The sequence below is a fragment of the Theobroma cacao genome, chromosome 3 (genome assembly GCF_000208745.1).
Source record: "Theobroma cacao cultivar B97-61/B2 chromosome 3, Criollo_cocoa_genome_V2, whole genome shotgun sequence".
Taxonomy (NCBI): Eukaryota; Viridiplantae; Streptophyta; class Magnoliopsida; order Malvales; family Malvaceae; genus Theobroma; species Theobroma cacao.
The window spans coordinates 28,109,816-28,123,401 of record NC_030852.1 but is presented as its reverse complement, the minus strand read 5'-3'; the positions used below and the strand labels follow the sequence as shown (position 1 = coordinate 28,123,401).

At 29.3% G+C, this 13,586-nt stretch overlaps 1 protein-coding gene across 3 annotated transcripts; it reads right to left on the bottom strand.

Moving 5' to 3' along the window:
- LOC18605460 (MADS-box transcription factor 6) lies at positions 4,478–13,309 on the bottom strand. 3 transcript variants are annotated; one of them, XM_018117561.1, is made up of 8 exons: positions 12,799–13,309; positions 7,637–7,712; positions 6,954–7,015; positions 6,733–6,832; positions 5,784–5,825; positions 5,452–5,493; positions 5,289–5,349; positions 4,478–4,782 (listed from the first exon to the last, which is right to left on the bottom strand). In XM_018117561.1, exons 1-8 carry the CDS (start codon positions 12,978–12,980, stop codon positions 4,751–4,753), a joined length of 597 nt encoding a protein of 198 aa, XP_017973050.1. In that variant the 5' UTR covers positions 12,981–13,309; the 3' UTR covers positions 4,478–4,750. The 3 variants fall into 3 exon arrangements, with proteins under 3 accessions (XP_017973050.1, XP_017973049.1, XP_007038532.2); XM_018117560.1 differs by having other exon boundaries at positions 5,225–5,349; positions 12,799–13,306; XM_007038470.2 differs by having other exon boundaries at positions 5,225–5,349; positions 7,637–7,709; positions 12,799–13,306.

Below are 13,586 nucleotides of genomic sequence, written 5' to 3'. Positions count from 1 at the left end.
TAAAATGAATGAAGTCACTATAAATAAATCCAAAGGTAATAGTTATTCAATAATAGACTTTATGATACGTTTAGTTCGCAAAATAGAATGCAATGGAATAGATTATGTATTATATGAGAATAAAATAGAGGATGAATAGAATGAGAATATTATTATGTAGTTTAGTTGACAAAAGAGAATAATATAGGAATTACTATTATGATTTATTATAATGTTTAGTTGATAAAAATAATTTTGAAATAATAAAGGAATAAAGGATAAAAAGATAAAAATACATTTTATTATAATATATTATTATTTATTTTATTTTATTTTATTTTTTAAATATTTAATAATTTATAATTTATTTAAAATAATAATATTTCATTATTATTTCATAAATATTACAAAAAATCCATACATTTCACATTATAATTCATTTATTCATATATTGTTTAGCTTATTTACTTTTAAAATTTTAACGTTTTGTTTAGGCTTATTGGTAGCTTTTTTTAATCTTTCCCTTCATTATTTGTATTGGATATAAAAGTTTTAAGAACCTAACGGTTTAACTTAACGATAAACACCTTTAAAAAAAGTATTTTTTTANTTAAATATTATTATGATTAAAATATTAATAATTTTTAATTAATTTTTAAATTTAAAAATATTATTTTTTATAATATATAATTAAAATTTAAATTTTTTATTTTAATTTTTTTTTCATTTTCCTTTCTTCTCGTTTGGCCAGCCATTAGAGATGTGGGCAGTGTAATAGTGCCCCGATTTAGCATTCCTTATGGGTGGACCACTAAGGCACCAAATCGACACTCCCTGTGATTAGATCTAGCCATTGAGTGCTAGATCCGACCACAGTATTTGATTGGGAAGCACTAGATCCGACGTTTCCCAGAGCCAGATTTAGCCTTAAATGCTAGATTTGGCATTTAATCAGACTGATATAAACGAAGAGCTTTAAATCCAAGCATAAAATCACTTCCACTGCCTCCTTCACTCCCCTTTAGTGGTGGGTGGAAGATTAGAGAAAAAAGGAGAAAGGCCAAAGCTGTATTACAGGGCGAGAGAAAAAAAAAAGAATGTTTTTATATTAGTAAGGTCGTAATTTTTCAAGCTTAGAAAGAGTACTTTGATCTTATTATTTTTAATGGCTATTCCTCAACTATAGAATAGCAAATACCATGAGGGTTAGTATTAGCTATTCTTTGATTTTAGTTGATTTTGGGGAACAAAGATTCCAGAGAAATGACTATTCCTTGGAATATTTGCAACCAAACAAACGAATAAATGTTCCTTACGAATAGACCAAGGGTAAAATACCTAAACACCTCTAAGTTTTGATCAAAATTACACGAAAGTCTATCAGTTTTTAAAATGAATACTTTACCATAAAAAATATTTTCATTAGACACATAAATTCTGTCATTAGTGAACTGTCAATATTTCTGTAATTTTGATGACATGATAATATTTTTAAGATAATTTTATTCTTTATTAATTTTAAAAATTACCATTAAATAAATTATAATTTTTTTTAAAAAAAAAAATTCGACCACCAACAACTAGAGATCGAGCTCCCCAGGGGAGTCCTAAACAATTGAGGCTCCGGTGCTCCCTTGGGAGCTCCGATGCTTCTTTAGGGAGCACCAGTGCACCCTTGGGGAGCCCATGTTAAGGCTCCCTCGGAGAACCCATTTTGGAGATCCCTTAGAAAGCCCATTCGAGGCTCTCAAGGCACTAGATCTGGTGCTCTCTTGGGAGCCGTGGCACTCTCCAGGGGAGCGCAAGGTGGAGATGGGTGGTCAGTCAGTGCAAAGGGACGTAGACAGCTAGCTTGAGAGAAAAAAAATGGAAAAAATATTTTAAATATTTCATATTTAACATTAATGTTGTTTAGACGTTTGGGACGAAATGTCTATTTTAAAAACTAATGAATCTTCATGTAATTTTGATCAAAATTTAAATGTGTCTAGGTATTTTACCAATAGACCAAGCATGCAGTAATGCACATAGTAAGTAACGTTAAGAGTTTTAGTGTACATAATGAGTAATATGAAACTGATTATGTGGATATTATAATAGTGGTTTTGTTATATTAATGAGTAATGATTAAAACTCATTATTTGATCATTAAAGTAATGGTAATGAGTGTTTTATGATTCTTTATAATGTAATAAGATATACTCTTGATTAAAAGTTAAGAGTGAAAAAGTATACGTGAAAAGGTAAAAGAAAACAAGTTAAGAATTAAAAAGTGTACGTGAAAAAGTATAAAAAAACAAAATAAAAAATATAAATGCTTGTGCTTTAGAAAAAATTTAGGCATAATATACAAAAAATCCCTAAATTATAAAAAAATTCAAATAAATTCTTATACTTTTATTACGTTCAATCAAGTCCTTGTACTTTTATTTTGAATCAAATAAATATTTATATTTTTTATTTTAAGTCAAATAAGCTCTTATGACTAATAATTGACTTAGTCAAAATGTTATTTATTATTATATGTCGCGTGATACTGATATGATATGCTAAAATATCATAATTGATTATGATAAGTATACTAGTATATTCTAATTAATGATAACATGACATGCTAATTTGACATGATAATATGATAATGTGACATTTTTCACTCTCCACAACCATGTTATATCAATATCGTGTGGTAGGGACTGCCCAATAAGTTCAAAGGCCTAAAACGAAATATTCAAATGAGGTTTTTTTTTATTAAAATTTAAAATTTTATTCTTCTAGCTTTTTGAGATGCAAAATTTTTAATTAAACTTTTATAATCAAATTCGTCTAATATTTTTTTTTTCAATTGATAATATAACCAATCCATTTAATCTTTCTTGAGACTTTGTTGATCTTAAATAAGATTTTATTAATTTTAGTTTTGAAAAACTTCTTTCTCCTAAAACAACACTTATTGGAATTGTTAACATTATTTTAAAAGCAATATATGCATTTGGAAAAGAATCGAGTATTTTATATGATTAAGTATGTCAATTGGACTGTTTTCTTCCTGTATAATTTTTTTTTAAGTTTTTAACTCTGAAAATAAATCTAAGCCATCAATATCAGAATAGTTGTTATATTTTAAGGAACATTCAAGATTAAGGCAATATTTTTTCAAACTATTATTATCTAAAGACTTTAACTTTTTACCGCTAAATAAAAAACTAAAAATATTTTCATATATCTTAAATTGTTCAAATCTACTTTGAAGTGAAAAAATTACTTGAATAACCAGACTCATATTTTCGATTTGACATGAGATAAAAAGTATTTGATTATTATAATTATCTTCTATATTTTTTAAATGGCTAATATAAAATCAACAATCAAAATTTTTAATTAAAATAAATCAACTATCACATAAAATAAAAGAAATATAACAATATAATATAAACTCTAAATTAAAGTAAAAAAATTTGTAAAGATTAGAACAATAGTACTTAATTGTTGAATGCTTATTGCAAACCGCAAATAAGGTTCACAATTTTATGAAAATAATAAAAGAATAGACTTCTTGTGTATTCTTTGAAAAAAAATTGAAATTAAAGGAAGAAAGTGCAAATGAGAAAGAAAGATTTCAAAAGTAGATATTATATATTGAAAAAATTAATTGATTTTATATATAGGAAAAAAAACTGTTGAAAATCATTAAATGTGTTGATTTGAAATAAGAGAAATAAATGAGAAAAAATAACTATTGAAGATGATTAAATACATATGACTGTTAGTTTATTGAAAATAAGAGAATATAATTAAGAATTAATAGCATTCTAGAAATAATGAAGTAATAAAAAATTGAGATTTATTAGACATATAATTAAAAAAGTAAAAAAATAAATAATTTTATTAATTATTTTTTACTCTTATATTTTTTAATTTTTATATGTTTTTAATATAATTAATTATATTATAATTATTATAAAATTATAAATTTTCTCTAAAATTGGGACCTCCCCAAATTGGAGGCCTAAAGCCCTTGCTTGTGTGGCTTCACCCAAGGGCCGACCCTACCGTGTGGATAAAAAAGGCAAATGATATTTTTATTAATAATAATTAATCAATCATTAATTATAAAAATTTATTTAATTAAAAATAAATACGAAAGCTAGATTAAACACAATAAAAGAATAATAATTTATTTAAATAGTTTAAGAGCTTATTTGAGCATTATACTAAAAATTTAAAAAAAGACTTCTTAACTATCTCTACAATTAAGTTGTCAAGTCAAACTATCCAAACATTCAAATCTGAAAATAATTCATAAACTTTACCTCTTATTGCGAGTTACTTTTATTTATTGTTGTGGCGTGAAGCAATTCTTTCATTTATTCTAATTGTTTTCATTATTCTCTATATGACATTACACTTACAACAAACAATTCTAAAAAATAATAATAAATTAATAATTAAAATAAACTATATGCAATCTACAAATTTTCTATTTAAGTCATAATTTAGATTGCATCAAGATCCTTAATTCCATAGTTATTAATTAGGTTTAAATAATTTTTAAGGATATATAGCATCCTAAAGTAGTAGAAAGATGTAGCAAATATAAACGTCTATCTAATGAAGCTTTTCTAGCGCTCAAATAATCACTATATAGATTATTGTATTATTAGAAATTAAGATAGAAATCATAATGAAGAATTTCTTGCGCCTGGCACAGGTGGAAGGGATCAAAGCCATCCTGCAGTAGGCTTATTCGCGCCTCTGTCCACCCTAGCTTCACTTACCCTTTCTTGGGGAATAAACTGATGGTACCTGTTACAGGTGCTGCTATATATCAGAAACTTAATTTGCTTAAAAAACCAAAAACTCCTAGGATTTTGGCTATACATAGACATGATTTGCAACTATGCCAGTGTCTCTTTTCTATCGTTAATTAAAATAGAACTACAAGTAAAATGATATCTGCAAGGAGAGATTAGTAAAAATTTTTACTTTACAAAATGTCAAAACTAAAAGCTCGTGGCTGAAAATTTGAGAATTTTTTTAATAACATCTGTAACTTCTCGAGTGAAAGAACTTTACATTTGTTAAGACAAAAATTTTTAAGGAATTAATACAACTTGCAGTAAGATAATTTGGAGAGGCAGTGAAGCAAATCGAAATTGGAAGACCAATGATCACAACCATAAGGAGTTAAACTGATTTTATCGAGACAATGATACTAAAATTAGTTGCAAGCAGAGTAAAACTTTACCCCTGCAGTAAAGAGGGTAGCTGTGCATGATTAGCTTGTGAAGGAGGTATATTAGACTCATTACCGGCTTCTATGTTAGGATCTCCTAACCCTTGAGCTGCTGGAAAAATTTGCTCTAACTCTAGCTGAAAATTCCACAGGGAATAAAGGGGTCATTCTAGCACAAATTAGCATGCTAGCAATAACAAGTGCGAAGCAGACATGAAGGGGAATTTTTAAGAGAAAACCTGAGACTGAAGCCGTTTGTTTTCGTCTTCAAGTTCAACTTCCTGATGATTCATAGAAAACATCATAAGCATGATGCAATGTTAAACCAAAGATGAGTAAGGACCAAATTCTTATTTGCAGTATTGATGTACAAAGCGAGAAGAAAATTGTTGAATTTTGCCATCAACTCAGAAGGGGACTACATGTACCCCATATAATTATAATTCAGCTTTACTCTATAAAATCCTAAAACCAAGCTTATGATCAGATGAGAATTTTACCAAAACTATGTAAAGCCACTAAAACTGAGATCACGCACTCAAAACAAAGTTATTTTGCTTAGTGTTTTTACCTTTTTGCGCAACTCTTCCATTCGTTCCAACAACAACTGCACCTGCATTTATAATCAAGGAAATGTTTTATGATATGATAACTGCAAAATGTATGTGCATTTAGCAACTGGCATTCACATGGTAAGGTAAGTAAGATAGCTTCATAAATACAGTTTTGTCAGGTTTTTCCTAACTCTTGGATAAATCTTGATTATTTCATGATCATGAAAGTGAGATATGTTACATATGAAAGTGCTTGATGATGATTATTTCCTTGATTTTAAGAGTTATAATCAATGCAATTGCCAATATTTATATCAAATATATATATAAACTTCTACTTTAATGTGTTTTAAAAATATTTTAGGACAATTCCTGATCTTACTTCATCATGAGAAATACTCAAGGACTGCAAAGATAGGGATGCCTACCTACCAGTCAAAAACTTTTGCTCCAAATATGTTTTCATTTTCATTTTTTTTTTGGGAAAGGCCTCAGAGTTTTATTTCCAGGATAAGTGAGTACAATCAACCACCCAACATGAACAATCCGACCAGAATCAATCTCAGCCCACAACACCAAGAACAGAAACAGAACGTAACTCAGAAAACATACACCCAAGACCACATGACACAAGGCATTCCATCCAAAACCATGTGAAAAAACACCAGACTAACACAGACCAAAAATTATCCACACACACTAATTAGTCACCATTCAACTGAAAAGTAACAAAACTTGAACATTTTTCTTAATAGAGTCCAGTTGCCTGTTTAGAGAAACAAGAATTGAATAACCAATTATGTTGACTTGTGTGCCTGCAAAAAGATTTTAACATAGGGTAGAAGTAAAATGAAATCTCATCATCTCAAAAACAATAAACTAACATGCTGCCCGAAAAGAGGAAGATGGGCACTAAATCACAAATTAATTAACAGCAAAGTTGAATTTAGAATCAACGACCATTACCTTCTTCTGTCTAGCTTGTGTGAGAGCTCTGTCAAGCTGTTTCTCTATTTTATAGAGCTCTTTTATACTAAGTGGTTCAAGCTCTTCTCCAAAAAGATGCCTTCGCAAAAACGTTATCATCCAATAATCAGTGTGCTTTCAGATAATGAATACTATATATATAGAAAGGCTTTCAGTATAAATCACTGCATTATATGGAAGTGAGTCGAATGTAAATTTACCTTTGTGAGCGCTGAAGAGATTCATATTTTGCCTTTAACTTCAATACCTCTTGGTATAAGGTCTGTATTGGACATCGAAAACAAAACGATCAGAAAGACTACCTTCTGTTACTATTGTTATCCATGGTTCATACGTAACTCCAACTCTACCCCTTAATTATTTGACCTCAAAGATCCAAATTACCGGTCAATTAGGGGAGGTTTTATGGAATTATTAGGTTAAGGGACTAATAAATCATTAATTACTTAACTAATTAAAACTTTTTCTTGGTGTAACATAACAAATTAAGCTTTATATATTATGGTCTAGGTGTACTATGTATAATAAATAAGTGTATTTAGTTTTGTTGTTGGCAAAAAAGGGAGCAATTAATGACTCAAGGTACAACAAAAGGAAGCATTGAGGTAAGCTGAGATGGTTTATTTTGCTTAGGTTGTTTTCTATATATATTTTTTATGGTTTAGGTATCTCTTTTCTGTTGGATGAATATATGAGAAGTTTTTCAGAACAGTTGCCGTTTGTATTTATTTATGGAAAATTCTTAATATCTTCTGTTTCTTATCATCTTTTTAGTAATGAAAATATATGTTCGGCTTAGAAAAAAAATATTAATAACGGAATCTGTAATGAGAAGGTAATATGAAAACTTTGAAGTATATACGAGATTGAAATGTAAACAAACCTGCGTTTCATCCATCAAATGGACGTTAGAGGTGTAGCGATGCTGCCAGTATTTTTCCAGGGTCTGAGACACACTGCTAAAGAGAGAGAGAGAGAGGAAAATCTTATTATTATTTTTTAAATAGCAGATTTATTAATGTAAAAAAGAAGGAAGGTTCTATCAAAGCAATAGCAATGGTACATCCCAAGAACAGAAACAAAGAACCAGAACACAAGAATACAAATCCAAAAAGGCAAACACCCCAGCAAAACAAGAGAAGGAACAGAAAAAATCAAGTCAAAATCAAAACACCGAGGCAAAGGAAGAAACCAAGCAACCGAGACCAGCATGAACAACAAACAGAAACCTGAAAGGCAAGTCAATCACCATTAGATGGATAACTGCTGAAAATCTGTAAGAGATCCTCGGATCTATCAACACCATGAGAGGAAAAAATATCATTGCATATATATATATATATATATATATGCAACAAACAAGTTGATCAGTAAGACTATCAAGTTGAATGGTTTAGCAAGTCTGCGAAATAGGAGTACATTCTAGCATCTAAAACATGTAAACAAGCATCAAGCAAGAAGGCTTTATGCATTTCAGACAATCTTGATTTGCTTCCACACCGTGGGATCTCAAAGAAGAATGTATGTTATCACAAAAATTTTGTGTTACAATATTTTTGAGATACTTGATTATTATAGATTCATTAAAACTAATTTTAGGGATCTCACCTTTCATCAGCATGACAATTTTATCAGTGATTGAATTCAAATCAGTTGATGCATCTCAACTTTCTTTCATTCTCCTTAGCTTGTCCCACTACTTGGATCTTGTAGCTACCATTTTGTTTTATTGTGGTGCACTGTACTGGGTTTTTTTTTTTTCTCAGTTTTTACTGTGTTATTTAACTCTGACTCTTTTTTTTAAAGAACTATTTAACATGCTATAATTCAGTTTCGCTACTTTAAAACAAAATTTTATTTTTTCTTATTTTCGTCTGAATAAATGCTGTAAAAATATAGGCATCTTAAATTTATTAATCTTTATAAATATATTTTTAAAAATAAAAAAGTAACGTGTTTACATATAATTTGAAATTTATGCTTCACTTAAATTTTGTTAGGTAAAACCATAAAATTAAGTACTTCAAGTGATAATCACATCGTACTAAATAACACCGAATCAATAAACTTCTCTTTTATGCCATATAATATAGTTTTTATTAGAATCGTAGAATACCAATGGGCTAGGTACTCTCATCAAAAGCTTAGGCCATAAACCTAGCTAAGATTTTTAAATAATAGCATCATATTACTTATATATATATATATATATATTAGCAATATTGATTGTCATATAAAATCTTACATTAAGACCACAAAGTTTGACCTATATATTATGATTGAAAACCGGCTAAACACTATCTAGGACAGCAATGGTCACCAATATCAAGCAAAATTTCTTTTCCTCGCAGCAAATCTTAATCTAAATTAAATGTCTGGAACTAGAAGTAGTTCAAATGATGATTTTTGCAAACGTGGGATAGATAAATTGGTCAAGTCTAAATAATATCACCATACGTCATACAGGCAAGTATTTTTTTTAACTTTATATATATATATATATAGTAAGATGGTGCCTATTACTACGCTACGAAAAATATTATAAGAAATATAAATTATATTTGAGTGGACTTCAATTTAATACTTTCAAAAAGTTTGAAAGAAAAGTTATATTGTATTAATCAATTGTATGAATGTATGATTTTTGTTAGTAGAGGAAAAGATAAACTATTATTAACTGAAGATAGTTATTTGCTTTGGTGTCAATCACTTAAAGTTACTCCTAAATATATGATTTTAAAACAGTACTTAACCAAAGAAGATAATAATCCTGTTAAACATTCAGTAATATTTTTTCAGTAAAAATATATTATTCAAACAAAATGAATAGCATTTGTGATTTGGAGGTTTTCATTTTTGTTAGATGATGTATATCAACATACAAGACTTGTACTTAGCTAAATATTAAGGGAATATAAACTGTTATACAACTATTAAATATGTCTAACTATGGTGACAGTTTGTTCTTCTTTTTACCATATACATTTTTTTTTTGTTTCTATTATTGTGCTATATTGCATTACTGAACATGAATGTATGGTTCTTACTAGTAGTGGAAAAAATAAACTAATATTAATTGAAGATAGTTATTTGCTTTGATTTCAATTACCGAAAACCTGCACCTACATATATGGTTATAAAATAGTACTTATCCAAAAAAGATAATAATCTTATCAAAGATTGTTAGATGTATAATAAAATATTAAGAAATAAGAGAGTATATAACCTATACTATTGACAGTTTAAAATAAACAGTTGTAAAATATAAGGTAACAGTATAATATAAAGATCCTATTAATATAAAATAGTGATTAGTTTCTGGTAATATCTATCTTTTATATACAAAATGAATAGCTAAAGATTGTCAAATTCAGTTGATTTGTTTATTCAATGATGATTGTGTGCTATATATATTGAGAAATGAGTAAACCTTCTTGACTTTTTTATTTTATTCAATGAATTGGATGAATATTTATTAGGATTTAAGCATTCATGTATAAAAGAGATGTCTAAACACTATCGATTCAGGTTTATGCAAAATAAGAAAATATAGATAAAAAATAATATTAAATTACAATTGATAAATATTAAATGAATCTATCTTCTAAGCATTAAAAGTTATAAATTATTGTTTCTAAGTATTTTTCGCTGAAATAAATAAAAGTAAAAAAAAAAAACCCTTCAAATGTCAAAAACAATGTAATTTTGATATAAACTCTATAGAAAAAATTAATTCAATTGAAAATAACATGTGACAACCATTTGAACTAATCAATTATCCTTCTTTTATATATATTATAAATATAGACAACCTCTTATGCCTTAAAATAAGTTAAATATGGTCAAGTGTAAATAATATCACCATACCTCATACAAGCATGGATTTTTTTTAACTTTATATATATATATAGACAACCTCTTATTGCTGTAAAGGAATTTTGGGTGGGGTCTGATTCCCTGTGTTTTAGTTTTTGATTGATACAGGGACTATTTTTGTTTCTTTTTGTAGGGTGGGATTTTTTTGTACATGTTGTCAGGCTCTTGATCGGAATTGATGAATAGGTGGTAAATCAAAGGATATTGGGGACCTATGCTTTCAATGGGAGCATATTAACCAATATCCTCTTGACCCCGCCTGATGATTTTTCGATGTAAGTTTCAAGGGGAAATTCAATTTCCCTATGGAAATAAAATGATCATGCTTTTCAAAAAATAAAAATTATGTTAAATAATGAAAATGTAATAAAAGTATTTAGCGTGAACTACTCATTGAACAATATCTTTCAGTCCTTGAAATTATGCAGTGAGGAAGACTTTGTTCAAGAAAAGGGAAATAGTATGAAGAACGAAGGACTAGATTCTCCCCCTTCGTTTCTCAGTAAATGACTTCAAAAATTGATCCTCTTTTATGATAGGTGTTTTTAATTAATTGAAAATTGCAAGTGTTGAATCGTGTACTATAAAAATTGTCATTTAATATGTTTTTGAGAATTAAATACTAAATAAAGTTTTTATATATTAAATTGTTTGTATAAAGAAGTATATAAATGATTTCATATAATACAATTTGCAGGTGATAAGATTCAAAAAGAAAAGTCAAGTAACTTTAAGATAGGAGTGATACAGTACATAACAGCGACATAACAAAAATTAGAATGTATTTAATGGATTGAAACTATTCAATTGACTTGGCAAGTATATATGTACTTAAACAAACACCACAAGTACTTCTTATGATTAGGAAACAATTACATCTCCTATCCCTCTATGAATGCAAACTAATGATTTTCGAAAAAAAATAAAAAAAATAAACACCATAAGGACAGCATGAAATATGGAGTGAGTAATGTGTTGAAATTTAGTATATGATATTTTATTAAAAACATATTAAAATATACATTATTTAGTAAAAAAGTAAGATCAAATGTACATCATCACGAGTTTCGTGGTTTTACTCTTGGAGATGAGGTCTTTTGTTCGAGTATGAAACGAAAAAACTGACTCATTTTTGTGACAGCGTGCATTACCCCACCACACCTATATGCGGAACAGAAAGAAATCGTCCAAACAAAAGCACTTTGAAAATGACACTCCATCCTAATATTTTGTAATAGAAAAGCAAAAACAAAAGGAGAAAGGGAGAAATTAAAGAGGAAGAGGGGAGGCAAAAAGGGAAAAGAGAAGACAAGTATATCAGTCATTGGAAATTGGAAAGGTCGATGCACTGACATTATCTTTTTTGGAAGATGATAGCAGGAGAGAAATCTTTAATTTGTTTAAGCACCACAAGTGATTTCCATGTAAATTGTGAGGAGAAATTAGGAGTTGGTGATGAGAGGAAGATAAAGATCCAAAGGCCCAAATACAGAATTGAAGGAAGAGAGAGGTAAGGTAAGGTAAGGCACGTACTCAAGAAAATGGAAACCCTAGAGGCCAAGAATTGCGTTTTAGATAAAGGATCCCTGGCATTTGCATTCAAGAATGAATGAACGAATCAGAAAACGGTTTTCTTACAGACGAAGCTCAGATTTGTAGGCTTTGTACTAAAGAAGAAAAGTGGGCAGAGACCTTAACCACTTAACTCCATGACTGTCAAAATTGGAGTAGAAAAAAGAAATTATGTATCATAAGGGTCAAAGCAAAGACCAATCAAAACGCAAAGGACAAGAAAAGCGTGTCATGAAACCATCGGTTGTCATCTCCAAACAGCTAGCAAATCTGCACAGAGTGCTGCTCACAGTGGTTCCCTCGAGCCTAGGAAGCAAAGAAACCCTATCTCTCTATCACTCTCTCTTTAGGTTTTGGCGAGGGGCTCTTGAGAATGTAGTGGAAACAATTCAAATGAATGGTACGCCCTGTCTCTCTCCCCTTTTTTTTTCTTTACTTTTGATAATTAAAAGCAAGCTGATGATGATGTACGTATATTAGTAGAACAGTGATAGCAAGAGATTTTGGGTTTGATCATCAGTCATGGATTTGCATAAACAAATGCAAAAAATTTGCAAACAAAGCTGGAGAGACAAAAAGAGATAGAAAGAATCTTACGTGCTGCTGCCAAATTCAGAGAGCTTGCCCCGGCTAGAGAAGATAATAAGGGCAACCTCAGCATCACACAGCACCGAGAGCTCATAGGCTTTCTTGAGCATACCATTTCTTCTCTTGGAGAAAGTTACTTGGCGATTGATTTTGTTCTCTATTCTCTCCAACACCACCTTTCCCCTCCCCATTTTGTGGGAAATAAAGCTAGCAAAGAGAGCCCAAATAAATTAACAATAAAATACTAGTAAAAAGAAGTATATCGTCTTTCTTCTCTTGCTTCTCTTCTTCTTGGGTTACTCTTATTTGACGAAAACGAGGTAAGGATATTGGCTCAGAGACTCTATACGTCTCTCAAGAAAAATATATACTCCTGTCTATTCGTCTATTCTTGAACGCAGATTTTGAGACCTAATTTTCTTAAGTGGAGGGTTCAAGGAATTGTTACTCTTTGCGAGATTGTATGACTATTGAATTGACCCTGAGAAACCCAGAGTAAAGTAGAAAAGGATCTGGGTTTTTTTTGTCTTTCTCCTCTTTTCAGACCATAAAAAACAAACAAAACACATCGTTCCTTCTCTATAAAGCATACCCGTGCTCTATTGTATTTAGAATATTAGTAAAATGTTGCCTTAAAATTTCCATCTCATCTTCATACTATATCAGTTATCAAATCCATTCCTCAGTAACATATGTGTTTATATATATATATATTACATTAAATTTTACTAGTATTAATCTGTTGGTCGTCGTTTACTACATTTTTAGGAAAAGATATATCAACACAGGGGAAAACC